Here is a 19,689-nt window from a genome sequence, read left to right as displayed (position 1 = left end):
GATAGTGAGTTATGAGATCTGGTTGTTTAAAAGTGTTCAGCAACTCCCCCTTTGCTCTCTTCCCCCTGCTCCAGCCATATAAAACGTGCCTCCTTCTTCACCTTTTGCCATGATTGTAAGTTTCCTGAGGCCTCCCCAACCATGCTTCCTGTACAGCCCATGGCACTGTGAGCCAATTAAATCTCTTTTCTTTAAAAATTGCCCAGTCTTAAGTAGTTCTTTATAGCAGTGTGAGAACGGACTAATACAGAAAGTTGGTACCAAGAAGTTTGGCATTGCTGTAAAGTTATCTGAAAATATGTAAGCAGCTTTGGAACTGGGTAATGGACAGGTGTTTGGAGGCCTTTGAAGAAGACAGGAAGATGGGGGAAAGTTTGGAACTTCCTAGAGACTTGTTAAATTGTTGTGACCAAAATGCTGATAGTGATATGGACAGTGGAGTCAAGGCTGAGGTAGTCTCAGATGGAAATGAGGAACTCATTGGGAACTGGAGTAAAGGTCACATGTGCTATGCTTTAGCAGAGACACTGGCAGCATTGTGTCCTTGCTCTAGGGATCTGTGGAACTTTGAACTTGAAAGTGGTGATTTAGGGTATCTGGTGGAAGAAATTTCTAAACAGCAAAGTGTTCAAGATGTGGCCTAGCTGGTTCTAAGAGTATATGGTGATATGTGTGAGCAAGGAGATGATCTGAAACTGGAACTTATATATAAAAAGGAAGCAGAGCATATAAGTTTAGAAAATGTGTAGCCTGACCATTTGGTAGAAAAGAAAAACCCTATTTCAAGGGAGGAATTAAAGCAGGCTGCAAAATTTATATAATAAAAAGGAACCAAATGTTAATGGCCAAGATAATGGGGAAAATGCCTCAAAGCCATTTCAGAGACCTTCATGGCAGCCCCTCTTGTCACAGGCCTGGAGGCCTAGGAGGGAAAAGTGGTTTTGTGGGCTAGGCCCAGGGCCGTTTGGGACACTTCTGCCGGCGTCCCAGCTGCTCCAGCTCCTGCTCTGGCTAAAAGGGCTCCAGATATGTCTCAGGCCATTGCTCCAGAGGGTGGAAGCCATAAGCCTTGGTGGCTTCCATGTCGTATTAAGTGTATGGGTGCACAGAGGGCAAGAATTGAGGCTTGGGAGCCTCTGCCTAGATTTCAGAGGATATATGGAAATGCCTGGATGTCCAGGCAGAAATTGGCTGCAGGAGCAGAGCCCTCATGGAGAACCTCTGCTAGGGTGGTGCGGAGGGTAAATATGCAGTTGGAGCCCCCACACAGAGTGCCCACTGTGGCACTGCCTAGTGGAGCTGTGCCTGTGGAGTCTTCCAGACTCCAGAATGGTAGATCGATTAGCAGCTTGTACTGTGCACCTGGCAAAGCTGCAGGCACTCAGTGCCAGCTCTTGAGAGCAGCCATGCGAGCTGAGCCCTGCGGAGCCACAGGGGCAGAGCTTCCCAAAGCCTTGGGAGCCCACCCCTTGCATCAGTGTGGCCTGTATGTGAAACATGGAATCAAAGGAGATTATTTAAAGTTTTAAGATTCAATAACTGCCCTGCTGGGTTTTGGCCTTGCATGGGACGTGTAGCCCCTTTGTTTTGGCTGATTTCTCCATTTTGGAATGGGTATATTTACCCAATGCCTATATCTCCATTGTATCTTGAAAGTAACTAACTTGTTTTTGATTTTATAGGCTCATAGGTGGAAGGGACTTGCCTTGTCTCAGATAAGAGTTTGGTCTGTGGACTTTTGAGTTAATGCTGAAATGAGTTAATACTTGGGGGACTGTTAAGAAGGGATGATTGTATTTTGTAATGTGAGGACATGAGATTTGAGAGGAGCCAGGGGCAGAATGATATGGTTTGGATTTGTGTCCTCTCCCAAATCTCTTGTCAAATTGTAATCGTCAGTGTTGCAGGAGAGGTCTGGTGGGAGGCGAATGGATCGTGGGGGTAGATTTCCCCCTTGCTGTCTTCTTGGTAGTGAGTGAGTTCTCATGATATCTGATTGTTTAAAAGTGTGTAGCACCTTCTCCTTCACTCTTTCTCCTCCTCTGTTCACGTAAGATGTGCCTTCTTCCTCTTCACCTTCTGCCACATTTTCCTGAGGCCTCCCCAGCCATGCTCCCATACAGCCTGTGGAATGGTGAGCCAATTAAACCTCTTTTATTATTTTTTTCGAGACAGAGTTTTGCTCTGTTGCTCAGGCTTGAGTTCAGGGTGTGATCTTGGCTCACTGCAACCTCTTCCTCCCGGGTTTGAGTAATTCTCTTGCCTTAGCCTCCCAAGTAGCTGGGATTGCAGGTGTATGCCACCACGGCCTGGCTCAGTTTTGTATTTTTAGTAGAGACTGGGTTTTCCCATTTTGGACAGGCTGGTCATGAACTCCTGGCCATAGTGATCTGCCCACCTCGGCCTCCCAAAGTGCTGGTATTACAAGCATGAACCACCATGCATGGCCTAAATGTCTTTTCTTTATAAATTATGCAGTCTCAGGTAGTTTTTTATAGCAACGTGAGAAAGAACTAATATGGGGGGTAGGATGGGTATTAAAATAATTATCCTTCCTCTTGATATGGGTGTGTCCTATACTTACAGTTAACACATTGCGTTTTTTTAATAGAATGAATGTTTAGCATATTATTCTGCTCATACCATAGAATGTCTTTATTTTTTAAATGTTTACGGAGTTTCATGGTCATTATGTATTTATATTCCTGATGAACTGAGAGTAATGTAGTGTTATTTATAATGCTGAATTCCTGCTCAAGAATGCCACTAAAACTCTTCCTATTATGGAGTTTTTTCTACTAACATCAGAGCAAGAGGTAGAAACTATTAATACTATATTTAATAATTAAATGATATGTGTTCCTATGAGTAAATATATTAATACTGTATTTAATAATTAAATGATATGTGTTCAAAGTTTCAAAGTTCACCTTTGGTATTTTCCATCTCCTTAAAATGAGAATGTGTAATTAGCCATTTCTAGAAATGGTGACTATAGTTAATAATAATATATTACATATTTGAAAATTGCTAAGAAAATAGATATTAAGTGTTCTTACCACAAAATTATAAGTATATGAGGTAATGGACATGTTAATAGCTGTATTAAGCTACATCACTATGTATACATAGTTCAAAACATGTTGTACACAATATATACAATTTTTATTTGTCAATTAAAAACAAAGAATAAAATCAATGAATAGCCATTTCTTTGTCATAAAACTTTTAAAAATTTTATTTCAATTTTTAGGAAAAATTCTTAAAAATAATGAGACTCTAGTACAACATGGAGTTAAGCCACAGGAAATTGTACAAGTGGAAATCTTTTCTGCAAATCCAGATCTGTATCCAGTCAAAAGAATAGATGGATTAACTGATGTCTCTCAAATCGTAACTGTCACTGTCCAAACTGGTTCGTTATTTGATGTCTTTTAGATAAAGTATTTTTGAGTCCCTTCTTGGTTGAGCTTTCATTGAATCTTGGTGTTATCTCTCAGGCCTTGATCAATACCAGCAGGTACCTGTTGAGATTGTCAAATCTGACTTTCACAAACCATTTCTTGGTGGATTCAGACATAAAATAACAGGAGTAGAGTATCACAATGCTGGAACACAAACTGTACCTAAAAGGATTCCCGAAAGACTCAGTGTATTTTGTAGGGATACACAGGTAATGTTTTTATTTTTCTCTTTAGGTTTTTGAAGGTATAGACTCAATAATTGTACTGTATGACTCTCTCAAATTTCTCTTAAGTAATTATATGGCAATTAATAAAAGAAGATTAACTTACATATGTAGAAAAACTCCCTTATGTGTGTATATAGGGGATATTTATTTTAATTTTTAATGTTTCTCTTTTAGACAGTTTTTCAGAAAAAAAATCTCCAACAAACTACAAGTACAACATCCACACAGATGACTAACATTGGTGTATATGTATCAAACATGACTGATAAACTGGTAACACCAGGAAGGTATTTTTCAGCAGCAGAATACCATGCTCAAAGACTAAAGGCGGTGAGATAACATTTATTGTGGATGAATACTAAAAATTTGATATATAAGCCAGTTGTTCTGAGTGTGTCTGTTTCTCCGAGTCACATTTGCTTGAGAAAGAATGCTCATGAGTATGGGTCATATTTCACTGCTAACAAAGCAGTCTTGATCTCCAGTATTCCCCCATGTAAAAAACCAGAATCTTAAATTCTTCTAATCCTTCCTTTCCTCTTAGGGAAACCCAGCTTCTTTTGTGTATTGCTTTTGGCCATTATTAGCCTTCTCAACACTGCTGTCCCTTGGCCTTAACTCTTGTCACAGTAGAATCACCAAGGGAACTTTCGAGACTAATTGAAACCAAATAGGGCAGTAGTCGATTTTCTCTGATATTAACATAGCCATTCCAACTCTGTCCAACTCTGTTTTATTTTTTTGCATGGTCTCTCATTTTTCATTCTTTTACTTTGAACCTATTTGATCTACCTCCTACCATCAATTTAGTGGGAGTAAAAATGACCTGAAAGCAGTGACTTTAAGAGATTTTGCTTTTCAAATGACAAGAAATCTGGAGCTAGGCTATTCAGCCCAAGACCTTTAGAGAAAAATACTTGTAGTGAAAAGTCTATTGACTTAATTGCCCTGAAGGAGACAGTATACCAGGGTAACCATGGGGCTAACTTTATAGCAGGCTTTATCAGTGCCAGTTATTCCAGCCTGATAATTTTTTACTTTTTCAGTCCAAACTAGGTTTTGCCAAATAAAGGAATATATGGAGTTATATAATTTGGGGAAGAGTGAAGTTTGAGTGGGATTTAAGGGAAGCAGTATTCTGATAGTCTCAATGCAAAACAAGGGTGTGTGTAAATGGGCCAACATTAGGTCTGGACTGTGAAGTAGTCCAAGGTCATGTTCCTTTGGAAACAAAGTTAAAAGAGATGGGAAATGTTTCTTTGAAGTTCAGCACCTTGGTTGTAAATTGAGGCTGCTTCGCTCTGTCAGTGACATAAAACCTCTAGGCAAGAGTGGAATGTTTGTTTCTTACTGATCTAATTTCAAACAGGAAAGTTTCTGATAGTTTATGAATTTAGAGAACAAAGTTTCTCAATGAGTAAGAAAATAGCAGTCACTCAAAGAAGGGGATTGTTAAAATATTTTATAGTTGTAGAGTGTCCTTGGGAGAAATACTATTTTTGTTAATTTTGTAGCTGACCTGATTAGTGCCTGTTATTCCAGCCTGACAATTTTTTACTTTCTCAGTCTAAATTAATTTTTACTCTCTTATTATACTGGGCATGGGTGGTGATTCTATGATGTCATTAGAATCATAAACTCCTTTCATTTTTCTACTCCATTAAGCTCATCATGAGCTTGTTACTGTATGAAGATAAAATGGTTGACTAATTTTCATCATGCCTGCATTCCATGGGAGAAGAAGGGAAAAGTCAAGCCAGCATGTTCCATGAATGCCACCTTCAAGGATTTCCCCGGAAAGCCCCACCCAGTGACTTCTGCTTGCATCCCATTGGCTTGAACTATGTCATGTGACTATCCCTACTGCAAAAGTGTGTGAAAAATGAATTTTTAAAGTAGCATATCATTGCTCCTCAATGAGATTGAGATCTTAGTAAGAGAAAGTAGGGCAAAGTGGATATTAGGTAAGGAAATGGAAATTTCTGTCATTTTCCAAACTCCAAAAAATGATATTGAAAGGATAAAAGTATAAATATACAAGGACAAAGAATACATGAGAAGAGTAAATGTGAGTTGCATTTTTTTTTTGAAGTTTTAAAGCAGATGGAGAAATGTTAACTTGACTTACTAGAGCAGAGGAAGTGAAAATCTAAATGCCTGCCAACGAGGATGGCATCAAGAACCAAATAGATTTGCCCCATAGAGTCTTGAAAGGTGAATTGGAGGTTCTGTGGGAGGTGGAAGTGAGGTGTGACCTGTAAACAGAGGAATTTGTTAAAAGCTGGTATAGGGAGTACATTTCTGTTTAATAAGTTCTTTTAACCTTGATTCCTTTCTACTTAGGTCATGTTTATTTTATTTTTTTAATAGGTTTTGAGTTCACTGCTTGCTATTTTAAATCTTTCTTGTTTCAAGAAAGATGATATTATATGTGACTAGTGATATTTTTGGATTCATTCTTGCTATTTCATTCTGTTTTATTTACTAATTATTCTTATTTGTTTATGCTTTTTTTAGCCCTTTCTTTTTGTTGGTTTGATTAAATGTTTCTTTTTTTGTTCTTTCATAGTTCAGAAATAAGTATTTTATTTTTTCTAGTGGTTATGTTACAGGAAAGGGGTCCTGATCTAGACCTCAAGAGAGGGTTCTTGGATCTCCCACAAGAACTGATTCAGGGCAAGTCCATAGAATAAAGTAAACGCAAGTTTATTAAGAAAATAAAGGAACAAAAGAATGGCTACTCCACAGACAGAGCAGACCCGAGGGTTGCCCAGTGCTGGCTGCCCATTTTTATGGTTATTTCTTGATGATATGCTAAATAAGGAGTGGATTATTCGTGCCTCCCCTTTTTAGACCATATAGGGTAACTTCCTGATATTGCCATGGCATTTGTAAACTGTCTTGGCGCTGGTGGGAGTGTAGCAGTGAGGATGACCAGAGGTCACTCTTGTCGCCATGTTGGTTTTGGTGGGATTTAGCTGGCTTCTTTACTGCAACCTGTTTTATTAGCAAGGTCTTTATGACCTGTATCTTGTACTGACTTCTTATCTCATCCTGTGGCTTACAATGCCTAGCTGTCTGTGAATGCAGCCCAGTAAGTTTCAGCCTCATTTTGTCTGGAATTTATCTCAGAAATATTTTGGAATGAGGCCAGATGCTGAGGCTCATGCTTGTAATCCCAGTACTTTGGGAGGCTGAAGTGGGCAGATCACTTGAGGCCAGGAGTTGGAGACCAAGCTCGGCAACTTGGTGAAACACTGTCTCTACTAAAAATACAAGAATTAGCCAGGCATAGTGGCACGTGCCTGTGGTGCCAACTGCTCAGGAGGGGAAGCATGAGAATCACTTGAACCCGGGAGGCGGAGGCTGCAGTGAGCTGAGATCACACCACTGCACTCTAGCCTGGGTGGCAGTGAGACTTTGCCTAAAAAGAAAAAAAAAAAAAGAAACATTAAAAAAAAAAAGAAACATTTTGGAATGCTGGGATTTATCTTTCATGTGTCTTATTTTTCATTCATTCATTTAAATTTTTATAAGCCTTTGTCCTGCATGCTAAAAGGTTTTCTCACCTAATTTTCTTACCTACTTATTACTTCTTATGTTCTACACATTCTGCGGATCAGCTTACAAGAAACTACTAGTTCTCTGTCAATACCCATTTTTCCCTTCTCCTATTGTAGTAAAGCTTTATCTAAGCATGTGGCTGTTCCACTGATGACCACATTTCATCACCTCCCTTGTGTATCAGTGAGGCCATATAACTAAGATCTGGACAGCGAGATGTGAGGGACAATGTAAGCCACTTACAGTTATCGTTCTTAAAATGCTCTTTGTTCCTTTTCCCTCTATTTACTGGTTGGAAGATGGTAAGTGGACCAGCCATCTGGGACATATGAGTAGGAAGCCATTTGTTAAATGTAACAGAGCTTTCCTACGAGCCCTAAACTGCTTTGCTAATCCCTGGATTGTCACGTGAAAGGGAAAAAACTTCTGTGTTGTTTAAACAACTGTCTTTGGGTGTTTTAAATAAATTTAACAAGTTTAGTAGCACTCAGGCTAATCCATATTCTATTAATTTTTTTAATTTCAAAAATAAAAATTTTGCCAGTCTTTTTTCTTGGTTCATTATATTATTTTATACTGATAGCCTTTCCTTTCTCTGTGAAAGTATTAACTATATCTAGTCTGCTCTTGTATTTTGTTTTGTTTTGATTTACTCTAGTAGTTCTAAAACTTTGCTATAAGCATCATCTGGAGGGCTCATGAATATATAGAATGCTGTGCTTCTGCAGGAGTTTCTGATCAATAGCTCTGGGGTGGGGCCTGAAAATTTGCATTGCTAATATTTTCTAGATGCTGCTGATGTGTTTGAGATGCTTAATGTCCAATGTGCCAATAGCATATTGGTTCACCCAGTGTGACCCCATGAATTTAGGGGACATGTAAAGCTTGATTATGGGAGAAACGTAGTTTTCTGGATAGGGGGCTTTTTTTTTTCATCCTGGGTGTCACCTTCTGGGACACTCACCACTCTTGCCTAGGGACAAATATCTCTGTTGCTCCTTGCCTAATTATTTTAGAGGAACCTATCCCTTTTGCAGTTTTTAAAGTCACCGGTTAGTGGCCATTCTGCTCAGACCATCCATCAGTTTTCGGCTTAGAGCAGTCCTAGAGCCCCTTCTGTATTTTCTGACTTGCTTCTCCAGTGAATGATTAGCTTACAGACTCTTTCTTCAATTAACTCTACCAGCCTCTTTTATTGAAGGGATTCTTCAAAGTTTCTGTTATTTTGGGGGACCCCTTCAGTTTGATCTAGTATCTTTGTCGATATCTGCTTTACATAGTTTTTCTATAATTATTAGGCATTAGGATGAGACTAAGGGATGCATCAGCATAAGCTCTATCATCAGTCTTGATCTGGCCTCTTCACATTTTATTTTTATTTATGAGTTTAATAAATAAAATTATAAACTCTCAGAAAAAAATGATAAACTCTCTCAGCTATATCATAAACTGTTTGCGGGTTTAGTACTATGGTGTACTTTCAAACATATTCATGTTTCATACAAGTTAATAAATATTTGTTTGTTTCAGTCTCTATTTTATCTAACCTGCCTTTGGTGGTTTCCACACATACCTACCTGATGTGTATTTAGGAAATACAGTTTTGTTGTAAACATGAGCCTAAACTAGTGGCATTTAAGATAAGATGGAGATAATTAATATTTATAACAATAGTAGTATTTATTGAGGACTCATGATGTACCAGGCTTGGGTTAAGCACTTTATATGTATACTCTTACTATCACTGTTTTACACATGAGGGTACTAAAGCATAGAGATGGCAAGTAACTTATCCAAATCAAACAACTAGTGAGTAGCAGAAGGAAGAGTCAAACTGAGTTTTACTCCAGAGTCTATTCTGCTAAGTATTGTACAGACATCCTTCTGTGAAGGTGTATTTGTGAGATTTCAAAGTCAAATAGCAGTGACATGCATTATACTTGTTTTTTATGTTAGTGTTTGTGAAAATATGTATTTAGAGCTAAAACTAGACTCAGTTATTTTGTTGTGGAATTGGAATTGAAATAATCGTTGCCTTTATTGTCTGATCAAAAAGTTGATGATAGACACTTTCTATTTCCTTTTAATTTAACTATAGGTGATAGTGATACAGACTTACTACAGGCAATGGCATGCTAAAATCTTCGTAGAGAATTTAAGAAGACAGAAAAACTTAAGATTGGAATGGGAAACACAGCAAGAACTAAGGAAGATAAGAGAAAAAGAAGAATGGATAAAATTGGACTATCACCGGAGGCATAATCCTAAAACAAATGAAGATTTTGAATTTCTTTATAATGCATTAGAATGTAAGTTTGACACAGGCTTTGCAAAAAATTTTTAAAATTTTTCATTAATAGGAAAAACAGATTTACTGCAGACAAAAGGAAGGTGTTATTATTTTAGGGAGATGTCTTGGAAATTTGCAGTAGAGAATTTTGAAAGATGAATACCACTTTATATTTGGAATAAGAATTAAGGCTGAAATAAAGTTAGAAATGCTTTTATATTAACAATTAAAATGTACATACTGCTTTGTGAATTATGCAGTTTTAGTATATTATTTCATTTGATCCTCGTTCATGTGAGATAAAGAGAGAAAGTACTGTGTAATCTGGTTTTCTTGTGGTTTGGGAATTTGTGAACTCAGAGTTGAGCTGTTCTTTAATCCCTCAATCCAGTATCCTGTCTGATTTTCCTCTTTAGAGAAGGGGCTTGGCAATATTTTTAAATTCCCCCTTATTAATAATACTATATAAATGTATATTCTCTACACCTTGACTTTTATACCTTATTTCTTCTACAGTGTGTGTGCTAGTCATGGATAAATTAAAAGTTTCGGTTATTTGAACGAGCCAGGCACTCTTTACCCAGGCAGTAGATACACCATTCCCCTTCTTGGAGGTGCTTCTCCATTGCTCACCTTTGGATCTCAGGTTAAATGTCTCCTCCTTAAAGATTTTTGTGAATGACAACATAAGTTGGATATCCTTTTGTCATCTTATGGTCCTCATTGCACCTGAAACTTTTCATTTATATCAGCACAGTTGGTAATACTACATCTTTTTTTCAGTCTCAGTTATTTCTTTAATAATAATATATCTTTTGTTTAACATTTATTTCTGCCATGAGGGAATAATTCATTTATTTTTTGATGAGCTGTCTTTTACTGTGCTTAGCTCATATGCCCAACAAATGTTCGTAAAATGAGTGAATGAATGAATGAATGAATGGAAGAAACCCAGGGTTGTACTAATGCAACTGTCTCTAGCTTCTGTTTTGCCAGCAGTACCTGGTAAGGTGGAAATAACTGGAGCAGAAGAGTTATTTAATATACCAGATATCTGAAAGTGGAGAAATTAGACCCTTATGAAGACAGAAAAATTTAAAACCTAGAAATAGCCTCAATTGGCTTTTGTAGTTGAATGGGATATTTTAGTCCAAAGAAATAGTTTTTGACTTCTCTCTGATTATTTATAACACTAAGCAAATTTTCTTCCACTCATTTGTTTCATTACATACTATTTTTTTTGTGGATGTTATATGTTCTGTTCCTCAAGTTGCAGTTTCCTTTCTAATTGGATACATTTTTAAGCATCAGATATTGAGTCTGTTTTTATAACTATAAGATAATATGCTATTTACCAAAAATAATATAATTAAACATTAGGGCTAATAAACAATATTAATAAATTCATTTTTAACATAAAATCGAGTGGCTTTAGGAATATTTACAGCTTATGGTAAATATTTACAACTACTATGGTAGTATTTGAGGTAAATGTTAAGCCTGATCCCTAGAATTGTGTGTCTGTTTTCCCTTTTATCCTAATCATTGTCCTCTGGAAATACTGCTTATTTTACTTTAAACTTCACTTCTACTTCCATTTTTTCTATCAGATGATAACAAAGATTATTAAGTGTCAGTACTTCAATAGAGAACATCGTTAGCCAGGTATCTATGAAAGGTCTTATTGACAAGTTTAAAACTAACATTCTATTAGAGCAGAGCTCTATTAAAATAATATTCTAAATTCATATGTGACTAAAGGATACCATTGTTATTTTTGTATGGTTAACAGACAACTGTGCAAAATAATAGAAAATATGTTGAATGAGCTTCTGCCTGTTCTATTTATTAGTGGTGTTAATTAGGACAAGTTTCTCACTTCTCCTAAACCTCAATTTCTTCATCTATAAAAAGGAATTAATAATTTTTGGCATGTCTACTTCAGAGGGCTTAATAGAGTAAAAAGTATAAAATATTACATTTATGAAAGTATTCTAAAAAGTACAAGGACCTATGCATATGTGAGCTATTGTTTTATGGCAAATGATTTTATACAGAATTTTCATACTAAAGTAGAACAGATGCATTTTATGTAAGTCCACATATGATTTATATATGGAGGAAAATGAAATACATGAAGTTTCTTATATAAAAGAGACATCTTTCGGGTTTTTCTAGTCCTAAAATTCCAAATTAAAAGCCTTGGAATAATAATTTTTAAGTTCTGTTAAAAAATCTGTGGTTCACAAGTTCAGTAATTTATATTGCTTTTCTGTAATTTTCTTCATTTCGTATTCATAACTCCATTCCTTGGAACTGCTGCCCTCTTGTGGCTCATAATGATAATTGTATACTTTGAGCTATAATTCATAATATGAAACTTAACTTTTCCTCAAGGTAGTCTGTTCTTCAGTAATAAAAGCAAAATGATATCAATTTAAGAAAATAAACTTAGCTGTATAAGGTAATATGTCAAAGATGAGGCTATCTCCAGGCAATAATATTTGATTTTTATGTCTTTTTATAGCAGTATGTTGAGGGTGATCTCTTTTATTGTTCTGAATTATCACTAGGGCCATTACTTGGAAAAAGAGGTGCTAAGTATCCCATATTCTAAATAGAATAATTGGGGTTGTTTTGTCTATTTAAAAATTTTGTATAGGTAGAATTATGCAGAATAGAATTTTTTGTTTGTTTTTCAAAATTCAATATTATGTCATGAGACCGATCCTTGCTGTTGTGAGTAGTTGCCCTTTGTATGCCATTGCATGGATGTGCCATAACTTATGTATCCATTTTACTGTGGATTTGGTCCTTCCCACCCCTCCTGCCTGTCCCCCCAACTAGTTTTTGGCAAATATGTGTGTGTATATATATATATTTTCACCAAAAGATGTTTGTAGTAGTACTACTTGTGCGTGCGTGTGTGTGTGTGTGTGTGTATATATACACACACACACACACACACGCACGCACACACACACACATTTCTCTCAGGGTGTAAACCTAGCAGTGGAATTTCTGGTTCATAGGATATATACATAATTCAGCTTTAGCGAATCCTGCCAGATGGTTTTTTAGAGGTTGTACCATTTTAAACTCGTATGGAAGAGTATGAGAGTTTTAATTGCTGTCATCACTCCAACATTGGGCGCTTCTGTCTTTTTCATTTTAGCCCTTCTGGAGGGTGCTATCACCCTGCCTTATTTTTGACTGAGGCTCTAATAGGTGAGATACCAAGATACCAGAGTCAATGAGAGTCAATCTCTCTCTCCCTCATAAAGAATTTACAAACCAAGTAAAATAGGACCTATTTCTCGGCTCATGGGTCGCTTAGCAAGATAAAAGGTATAAGAAGGGCTAGGGGAGATTTGAAGAGGTTAGTAAGGTAGGTTTTTTTTTGGAGAGAGCCATTGCTATGCTATTGTGGGAAGGTTTAAACTATAAATTCAATTTTTTAATAAATATAGGGGTATTCATGTGCCTTATTATTGAGTAAGCTTTGATAGTTATTGTCTTTAAAGGAATTGGTAATTTTTTCTGAGTTGTTGAATTTATTGGCATAAAGATGTTAATAATGTTCCATGTTATCCTTTTAATACCTATAGGATCTATAGTGATGTTACCTCAATTACTGATACTGGTAATTTTGTGTTTCCTCCTTTTTTTCCTGATCTGTCTGCCTAGGGATTTATCAGTTTTATTACTCTTCCTCTGATTTTTCCCAGTTCTTTTTCTCTGTTCCATTTTGTTAATTTCTATTGTTATTTATTTCCTTCATTATGCTTACCTTTGGTTCAGTTTACTCATCTTCTAGTCCTGTGGTGGAAGCTGAGGTCATTTGATTTGAGACCTTTCTTCTTCCCTAATTATAGGCGTTTGGTGCTGTAAATTTTCCCTTAAGTACTGCTTCAGCTGCATCCTCACATTTTGATATGTTGAGTTGAAATTTTCTTTCAGTTCAAAATATTTTCTAATTATCCTTTTGATTATTTGTTGACCCATGGGATACTTAGAAGTAGGTTAATTGCTAAATAGTTGGGGATTTTTCAGATATCTTTCTGTTATTGATTTCTAATTTTATTGTAATGAGAGAATGTAATTTTGTATAATTTGAAGTTTGAGGGTTTTTTTTTTTGTTGTTTTTGTTTTTTTTTCCGAGACAGTATTTTGCTCTTGTTGCCCAGGCTAGAGTGCAATGGCATGATCTTGGCTCACCACAACCTCTGACTCCCGGGTTCAAGTGATTCTCCTGCCTCAGGCTCCTGAGTAGCTGGAATTACAGGCACGTGCCACCACACCCGGCTAATTTTGTATTTTTAGTAGAGATGGCGTTTCTCCATGTTGGTCAGGCTGCTCATGAACTCCTGACCTCAGGTGATCTGCCCACCTCTGCCTTCCAAAGTGCTGAGATTACAGGCGTGAGCCAATGCACCCGGCCAATTTGAGTTCTTTTAAATTTATTGAGACTTATTTTAACAACTAGAATACAAATTACATTGGAGAATATTCTGTGTGCATGTAGGAAGAATTTACTTTCTATTATGGTTGGATGTAGTGATCAATAAATGGCAATTAGATCAAGTTGGTTGATAATGTTGCTTAAATTTTCTGTATTTTTACAAATTTCTCATTTATTTGTATATCGATTATTGTGAGAGGGGTATTGATATCTCAGACTGTAATTGTGAATTTTTCTATTTGTCTTTTCAATTTTATCAGATTCTGCTTCGTGTATTGTGAAACTTTCTTATTAGATGTGAAAACATTTAGCATTACTATGTCTTGTTGATGAATTGAGCCCTTTATTTAAATGATCTTCCTTATTCCTTATTATATTTTTTGCTGTTAAATCTACTTTGCCTGATATTGATATGCCTTTTCCATTTTCCTTTTGATCACTGTTAGTTTAGTATATCTTTTTCTATTTTGTAATTTTTGACTTCTTTGTGTCTTTATATTTTTGTAGGCAACATATAACTGGATCTTATTTTTAAAATCCAATAAGATGATCTCTTCCTTTTAATTTGGATGTTTAGACTATTTACATTTAATGTGATTATTAATATGGTTGGATATAAATTTGTCATCTTTCACTGTTTGTTTTATATTTGCTCCTCTTATATTTTTAAAGATTTATTTATTTTTTGTACTTATCTGTTTACTATTATGAATTTAAATTTCCCTTCATTTATTTTTATCCTCCTTGGAATTCTGTTGCATTATGTGCTTGAGAATATGTGATTTTTATAAATTCTGGATAATTCTTAGCCACTATCTCTGATACTAACTTTTCTCCATTATCTCTAGTTTCTCATCTTGAAAATCGTAGCAGACATATGTTGACATTTTTAACACTGTTTTTCATTTTATACTTTTATCTCTTAGGTTTTTTTGCTGCTTTTGGGACAGTTTCTTCATATGTATCTTTTTGCTTACTAATTTTCTTTCGGAGCTTCTCTAAACTCCCGTTTAACCTATTTCCTAAGTTTTAAATTAAAAAATATCAACATAATATGTGGAAGTTTTATTTGGCATTTTTCAAATTCATTTGAAGTTTATTATATTTTTAATATTTTTTCCATTTTAGTAAATATTTTATAGTTTTAATAAAATAACTTTGTTATCTGAATTTCTTGAGAAGTCTACATTCCTGCTGATTTTTACTCATGTAGTATCTTTCTTCATATTTAAAAAATATGAGAGTAATATCCTACTCTATATTACATATTGTAAATGACTTTAGCTGTAAAGGAAAACCTGCACATCACTTCACAGAGTTCCAATTATTCTATTCCAGGGAGTATGAGTTCTTACCATGGTTCTCTGTTATATCAAAATAGTATTTATGCCAAGGCTTAAGTGTACAGCTTAATGACTTTTTACATATGCAGACATATATATAGCAACTACCCTTATTAAAAGGTAGGATATATTTATGCCCCAGAATGTTTTCTCATGTTATACATAGGTCTGCATCCCACTTGCACTCCTGCAAGGTAACCACTAGTCTGACTTCTATCACCATAGATAAATAGTGCCTGTTATTGAGCTTCATTTCATACATTTTGCAGTATATTTTATTTCTGGCTTCTTTGCCTCAAGGTTATATCTGAGATTCATCCATTTGGTTGCTTATAGGGCTAGTTCTTTTAAATTGCCACATAGGATTCCATTGGATAAATATAACCACAATTTATTCATTTTCCAGCTGCTAAATGTTACTTCAACATTTTTGGCTTTTATGAATAAAATTGTGATTAATATTTCTTATATATGTTTTCTGGTGGATATATGAACTCTCTTCAGTATTTTTAAACATTGCATTGCAAACTTATATGAGCTGTAATATTTTTCTTATTTGTTTGGAATTCTTGCAAGGCTTGCGGTAAGGCAATTTTCCCCAAACAGGCCTCATACTGATTGCTCCTTCTTGGCCTGTGGGTATTTTTTGTGTGTACTGAAGGTAGACTCTTTGAGTTTCCTGATTCTGTGTGTGTAGGATGGAAGATGGGAGTAGGGACTCAGTCACATTTTCTTAACGTTTCTAAGTTTCAAGACCTTTTCATCTGTTCACTTCTTCCATGGCCTTTAGGCCCTTTGCCTTTGGAATCAGCTGCTAGCAAATGTGCTCAGGGCTCTTGAAGCTGTCAGTACCTACTTCCCACCATGGATTCTACCTTCCTGATTTTGCTTTTTGACCTGTAGGGGTTTACTGTACTTTCTTGTGAGCTCAGCTTTTCTTTTTTTTTGAGACGGAGTCTCGCTCTGTCACCCAGGCTGGCGTGGAGTGGTGTGATCTTGGCTCACTGCAAGCTCTGCCTCCCAGGTTCACACCATTCTCCTGCCTCAGCCTCCCAAGTAGCTGGGACTATAGGCGCCGGCCACCGCGCCTGGATAATTTTTTTTTTTTTTTTTGTATTTTTAGTAGAGATGGGGTTTCACCGTGCTCTCGATCTCCTGACCTCGTGATCCGCCTGCCTCGGCCTCCCAAAGTGCTGGGATTACAGGCGTGAGCCACTGAGCTCAGCTTTTCTTTTAGAAAGTTGTTTGTTATGCTGTCCATGTGTTTAATAATAGAAAATTTTTTTCAGACTATTAATAAAAGTTTATATTCTACTGTTTAATGATATAGTTACTGCTGGTAATTGGTTTTAACTTATTTGAAACTACTCTGAAAGAAAATCACCTAAAAAGGCCTTTGGATGAATCCTATATGACAAAAATATTAAAATACTGTCACCCATGGGTAACTTCTATAGTGAGAGCTTTTACTATGAAAGCAGTATACACATATGGAAGTGTGTATACATGTCACAGCCAAAAGTGCCTTGTTAGCTAATATTCTACTGAAGTTCGGCAAGTTTCTAAGTTGTAGCCATATTGGCATTTCTGCTCTTAACAATGATTTACTTTATTTGCTCTATCGGTGAATAGAGGACATGGAAATTGTGTTTTAAAAAAGATTAAACACAAGCATAGTTTATACTTTTGCTAGGTTTGAGAAATTCTCTGGTGTGATAATGTCCTCTATTAAGAACAGGAACTATTAGTTACTACATATGGTTTAAGACAAAATGTCATCACAGGCACACTCTAATAATGTCTTGATTAATGGTGGGTTTAGCTGTAAATGAATACCTACACATCGCTTCACAGAGTTCCAATTGTCCTATTCCAAGGAGTATGAGTTCTTACCAGGGTTCTCTGTTATACCAAAATAGCACTTATGCCATGAGTCTTTGAAATTGACCATATAGTATTTTCCTCATTGTTTTAACCAGTTCTCACACTGCTATAAATAACTATCTGATACTGGGTAATTTATAAAGAAAAGAGATTAAATTGACTCATAGTTCCACAGACTGTACAGGAACTATGGCTGGTGAGGCCTCAGGAAACTTCGTGACAGAAGGTGAGGGGGAATCAAACACCATCTTCATATGGTGGAGGAAAGAGAGAGAGTGAAGAAGGAGGTGCTACACACTTTTAAACAACCAGATCTCATGAGAACTCACTCACTATCTTGAGAATAGCAAGGGGAAATTTCACCCTCATGATCCAGTCACCTCCAATGAGGTCTCTCCCCCAACCTTAGGGATTACAATTCAGCATGAGATTTGGGTGAGGACACAGCCAAACCATATCACTCATCCTTGGGCAAGGTGATGCTGCAGAACTTTTTCTCAATTTACCAATGTTCTAATAACACTTATCAGGCTGAATACAATAAATTATATATAAGCTTATTACCTGCACACAACTAAGGTCCTTTGAAATATCTTAAGGACTACTCCAAAGCCCAGGAGTCCTGATAGAGCACGTGCCTTCATTTATTCCTGACTTTCTACCTTCTCAAGAGTATAGTGTAGTCCTAGGAGAGTAGAGGGCAAATTAAATGAAATCTATAAAACAGTAAAGATTCTGTCTCATATTTCGTAAGTACTCAATATGATAGTGTTAATTATACAAAGGATTCATGTTTATTTTAACCGAATCTCTTTAGACTTGAAGTTACCTTTATCATTATTTTCCTTGTTTAATAAATATTTACTAAGGACAATTACTATGTACCAATTAATTATGCTACAAACCAGCTACTTGGTAGCAAGGCTAAGTCACATTCACAGTGGTCATCATACAAGGTAGAAGGGATAATTGCTTTAATAGAGAAATAAATAAAGTGCTAAACACTCAGCAGAGTTAGGTAGATGACTTCTGTGCCAGGGTGTTGAGAAGTTGTCAGGGAAGGCTTCAAAGGGTGTCTAGGATTTTTTATTTGGCTGAGAAGTCTTTCTAAAAATAACCTGTCAGATCAGGGATTCAGTGCATGTCACTGTGTTGGAAAGCATTATTATCACTGTTGGGTACATATTTCTGTATGTTCACAGCTAGTCTATATCTGAATTTTTCCTTTCTTTCAGTTTCAAGTAATTGGTCGTCCATACTGTGGCCAGAGTGATTTATCAAAAATATAAGTCTAACGTAAAACCCTTTCGTGGTTTCTTCACCTACACAATCAGGTCCAGGAGATGGACTCCTTATACCTCTCCAGCTGAATCTCTCAAGAGCCCTGACTTCAAGCTGTTTGTGTGGCTCCCTGACTTTATCACTTATGCCGTGTTTGTCATCTGGAATATCCTTCTACCTTTCATTGCCTGAATGACTCTTATCTCAGACGCAGCATTGGAGTAATGATCTTCCAGAAACCTCTCTTGACACACAGATTGGGCTTGAATCTCTACTTTTTGACCATGATTCTCTATACATACCACTGTCTTAACTGTTCAAGAGAGGCTTTTAGTTGGAATCTTGCTTGGTTCTCTCCAGTTAGGCTTCTAGTCTGTGATGAGAATTTTAAAATGCAGATGCATCAAAACTGCCAATGGTGGACAAAATATTGTATGTTCTGCTATTTCTTGTTTGGAAATTGCAAGTTTAGATTTCAGAAATTTAAAATGAATATGGGCTTTAGATACTAGTCCTGTTCTCCTTTCGTTTTATAGTTGAACCTCAAACCCTGGAAATCAGGTGGTCTGTCTAGGAAGATGAGAAGACAAAGTAAATCAGTTTTTTCAAATGAACCAATTCCTTTAATATCTTTTGCTTAAAAATATTTGTGGTTATCAATATCTGTAATGGGCTGACTTATGTTTCCCCCAAATCCGTATGTTGCAGTTGTAACCCTCATTACCTCAGAATGTGACTGTACTTGGAGAAGGGCTTTTAAAGAGATAATTAAGAAAAAATGAGGTCATACAGGTTGGCCTTCATCCAGTATAACTGGTGTACTTATAAGAAGAAAAGATTAGGACACAGGCATGTGTAGAGGGAAAATCCATATGAAGATACCAGAAGATAATCAACTGTAAGCCAAGCTGAGAAGCCCTCAGAAGAAACCAAGCCTGTTGACATATTAGTCTTGGACCTTTAGCCTCCAGAATTTTGAGGAAATAAAGTTCTGTTGTTTAAACCACCCAACCGATGGTACTTTGTTATGGAAGCCCTAGTAAAGTAATATAGCATCTCAATTTTTTTATTATCATCCCTAGATAACATATTTTAGGAAAGGAGGCAGACTCTCTCTTGTCCTCACCCAGTGTCTCTTCTGTATAGTTCTAGAAACCATCAGATTAGATATAAA

The 19,689-nt window shown here is 36.2% G+C and overlaps 1 protein-coding gene across 3 annotated transcripts in view; it reads left to right on the top strand.

Moving 5' to 3' along the window:
* Window positions 1-19,689, top strand: part of IQUB (IQ motif and ubiquitin domain containing) — a 123,404-nt gene that overhangs the window by 70,044 nt on the left and 33,671 nt on the right. For all 3 annotated transcript variants that reach the window (XM_063642181.1, XM_055283841.2, XM_055283844.2), the window contains exons 4-7: window positions 3,254-3,415; window positions 3,501-3,673; window positions 3,866-4,021; window positions 9,354-9,564. In XM_063642181.1, the coding sequence (XP_063498251.1) occupies window positions 3,254-3,415; window positions 3,501-3,673; window positions 3,866-4,021; window positions 9,354-9,564 (702 nt within the window). The remainder of the gene's footprint in view (window positions 1-3,253; window positions 3,416-3,500; window positions 3,674-3,865; window positions 4,022-9,353; window positions 9,565-19,689) is intronic.

Source organism: Symphalangus syndactylus, chromosome 6 (assembly GCF_028878055.3).
Source record: "Symphalangus syndactylus isolate Jambi chromosome 6, NHGRI_mSymSyn1-v2.1_pri, whole genome shotgun sequence".
NCBI lineage: Eukaryota > Metazoa > Chordata > Mammalia > Primates > Hylobatidae > Symphalangus > Symphalangus syndactylus.
This window is presented reverse-complemented; position numbering and strand designations above follow the sequence as displayed.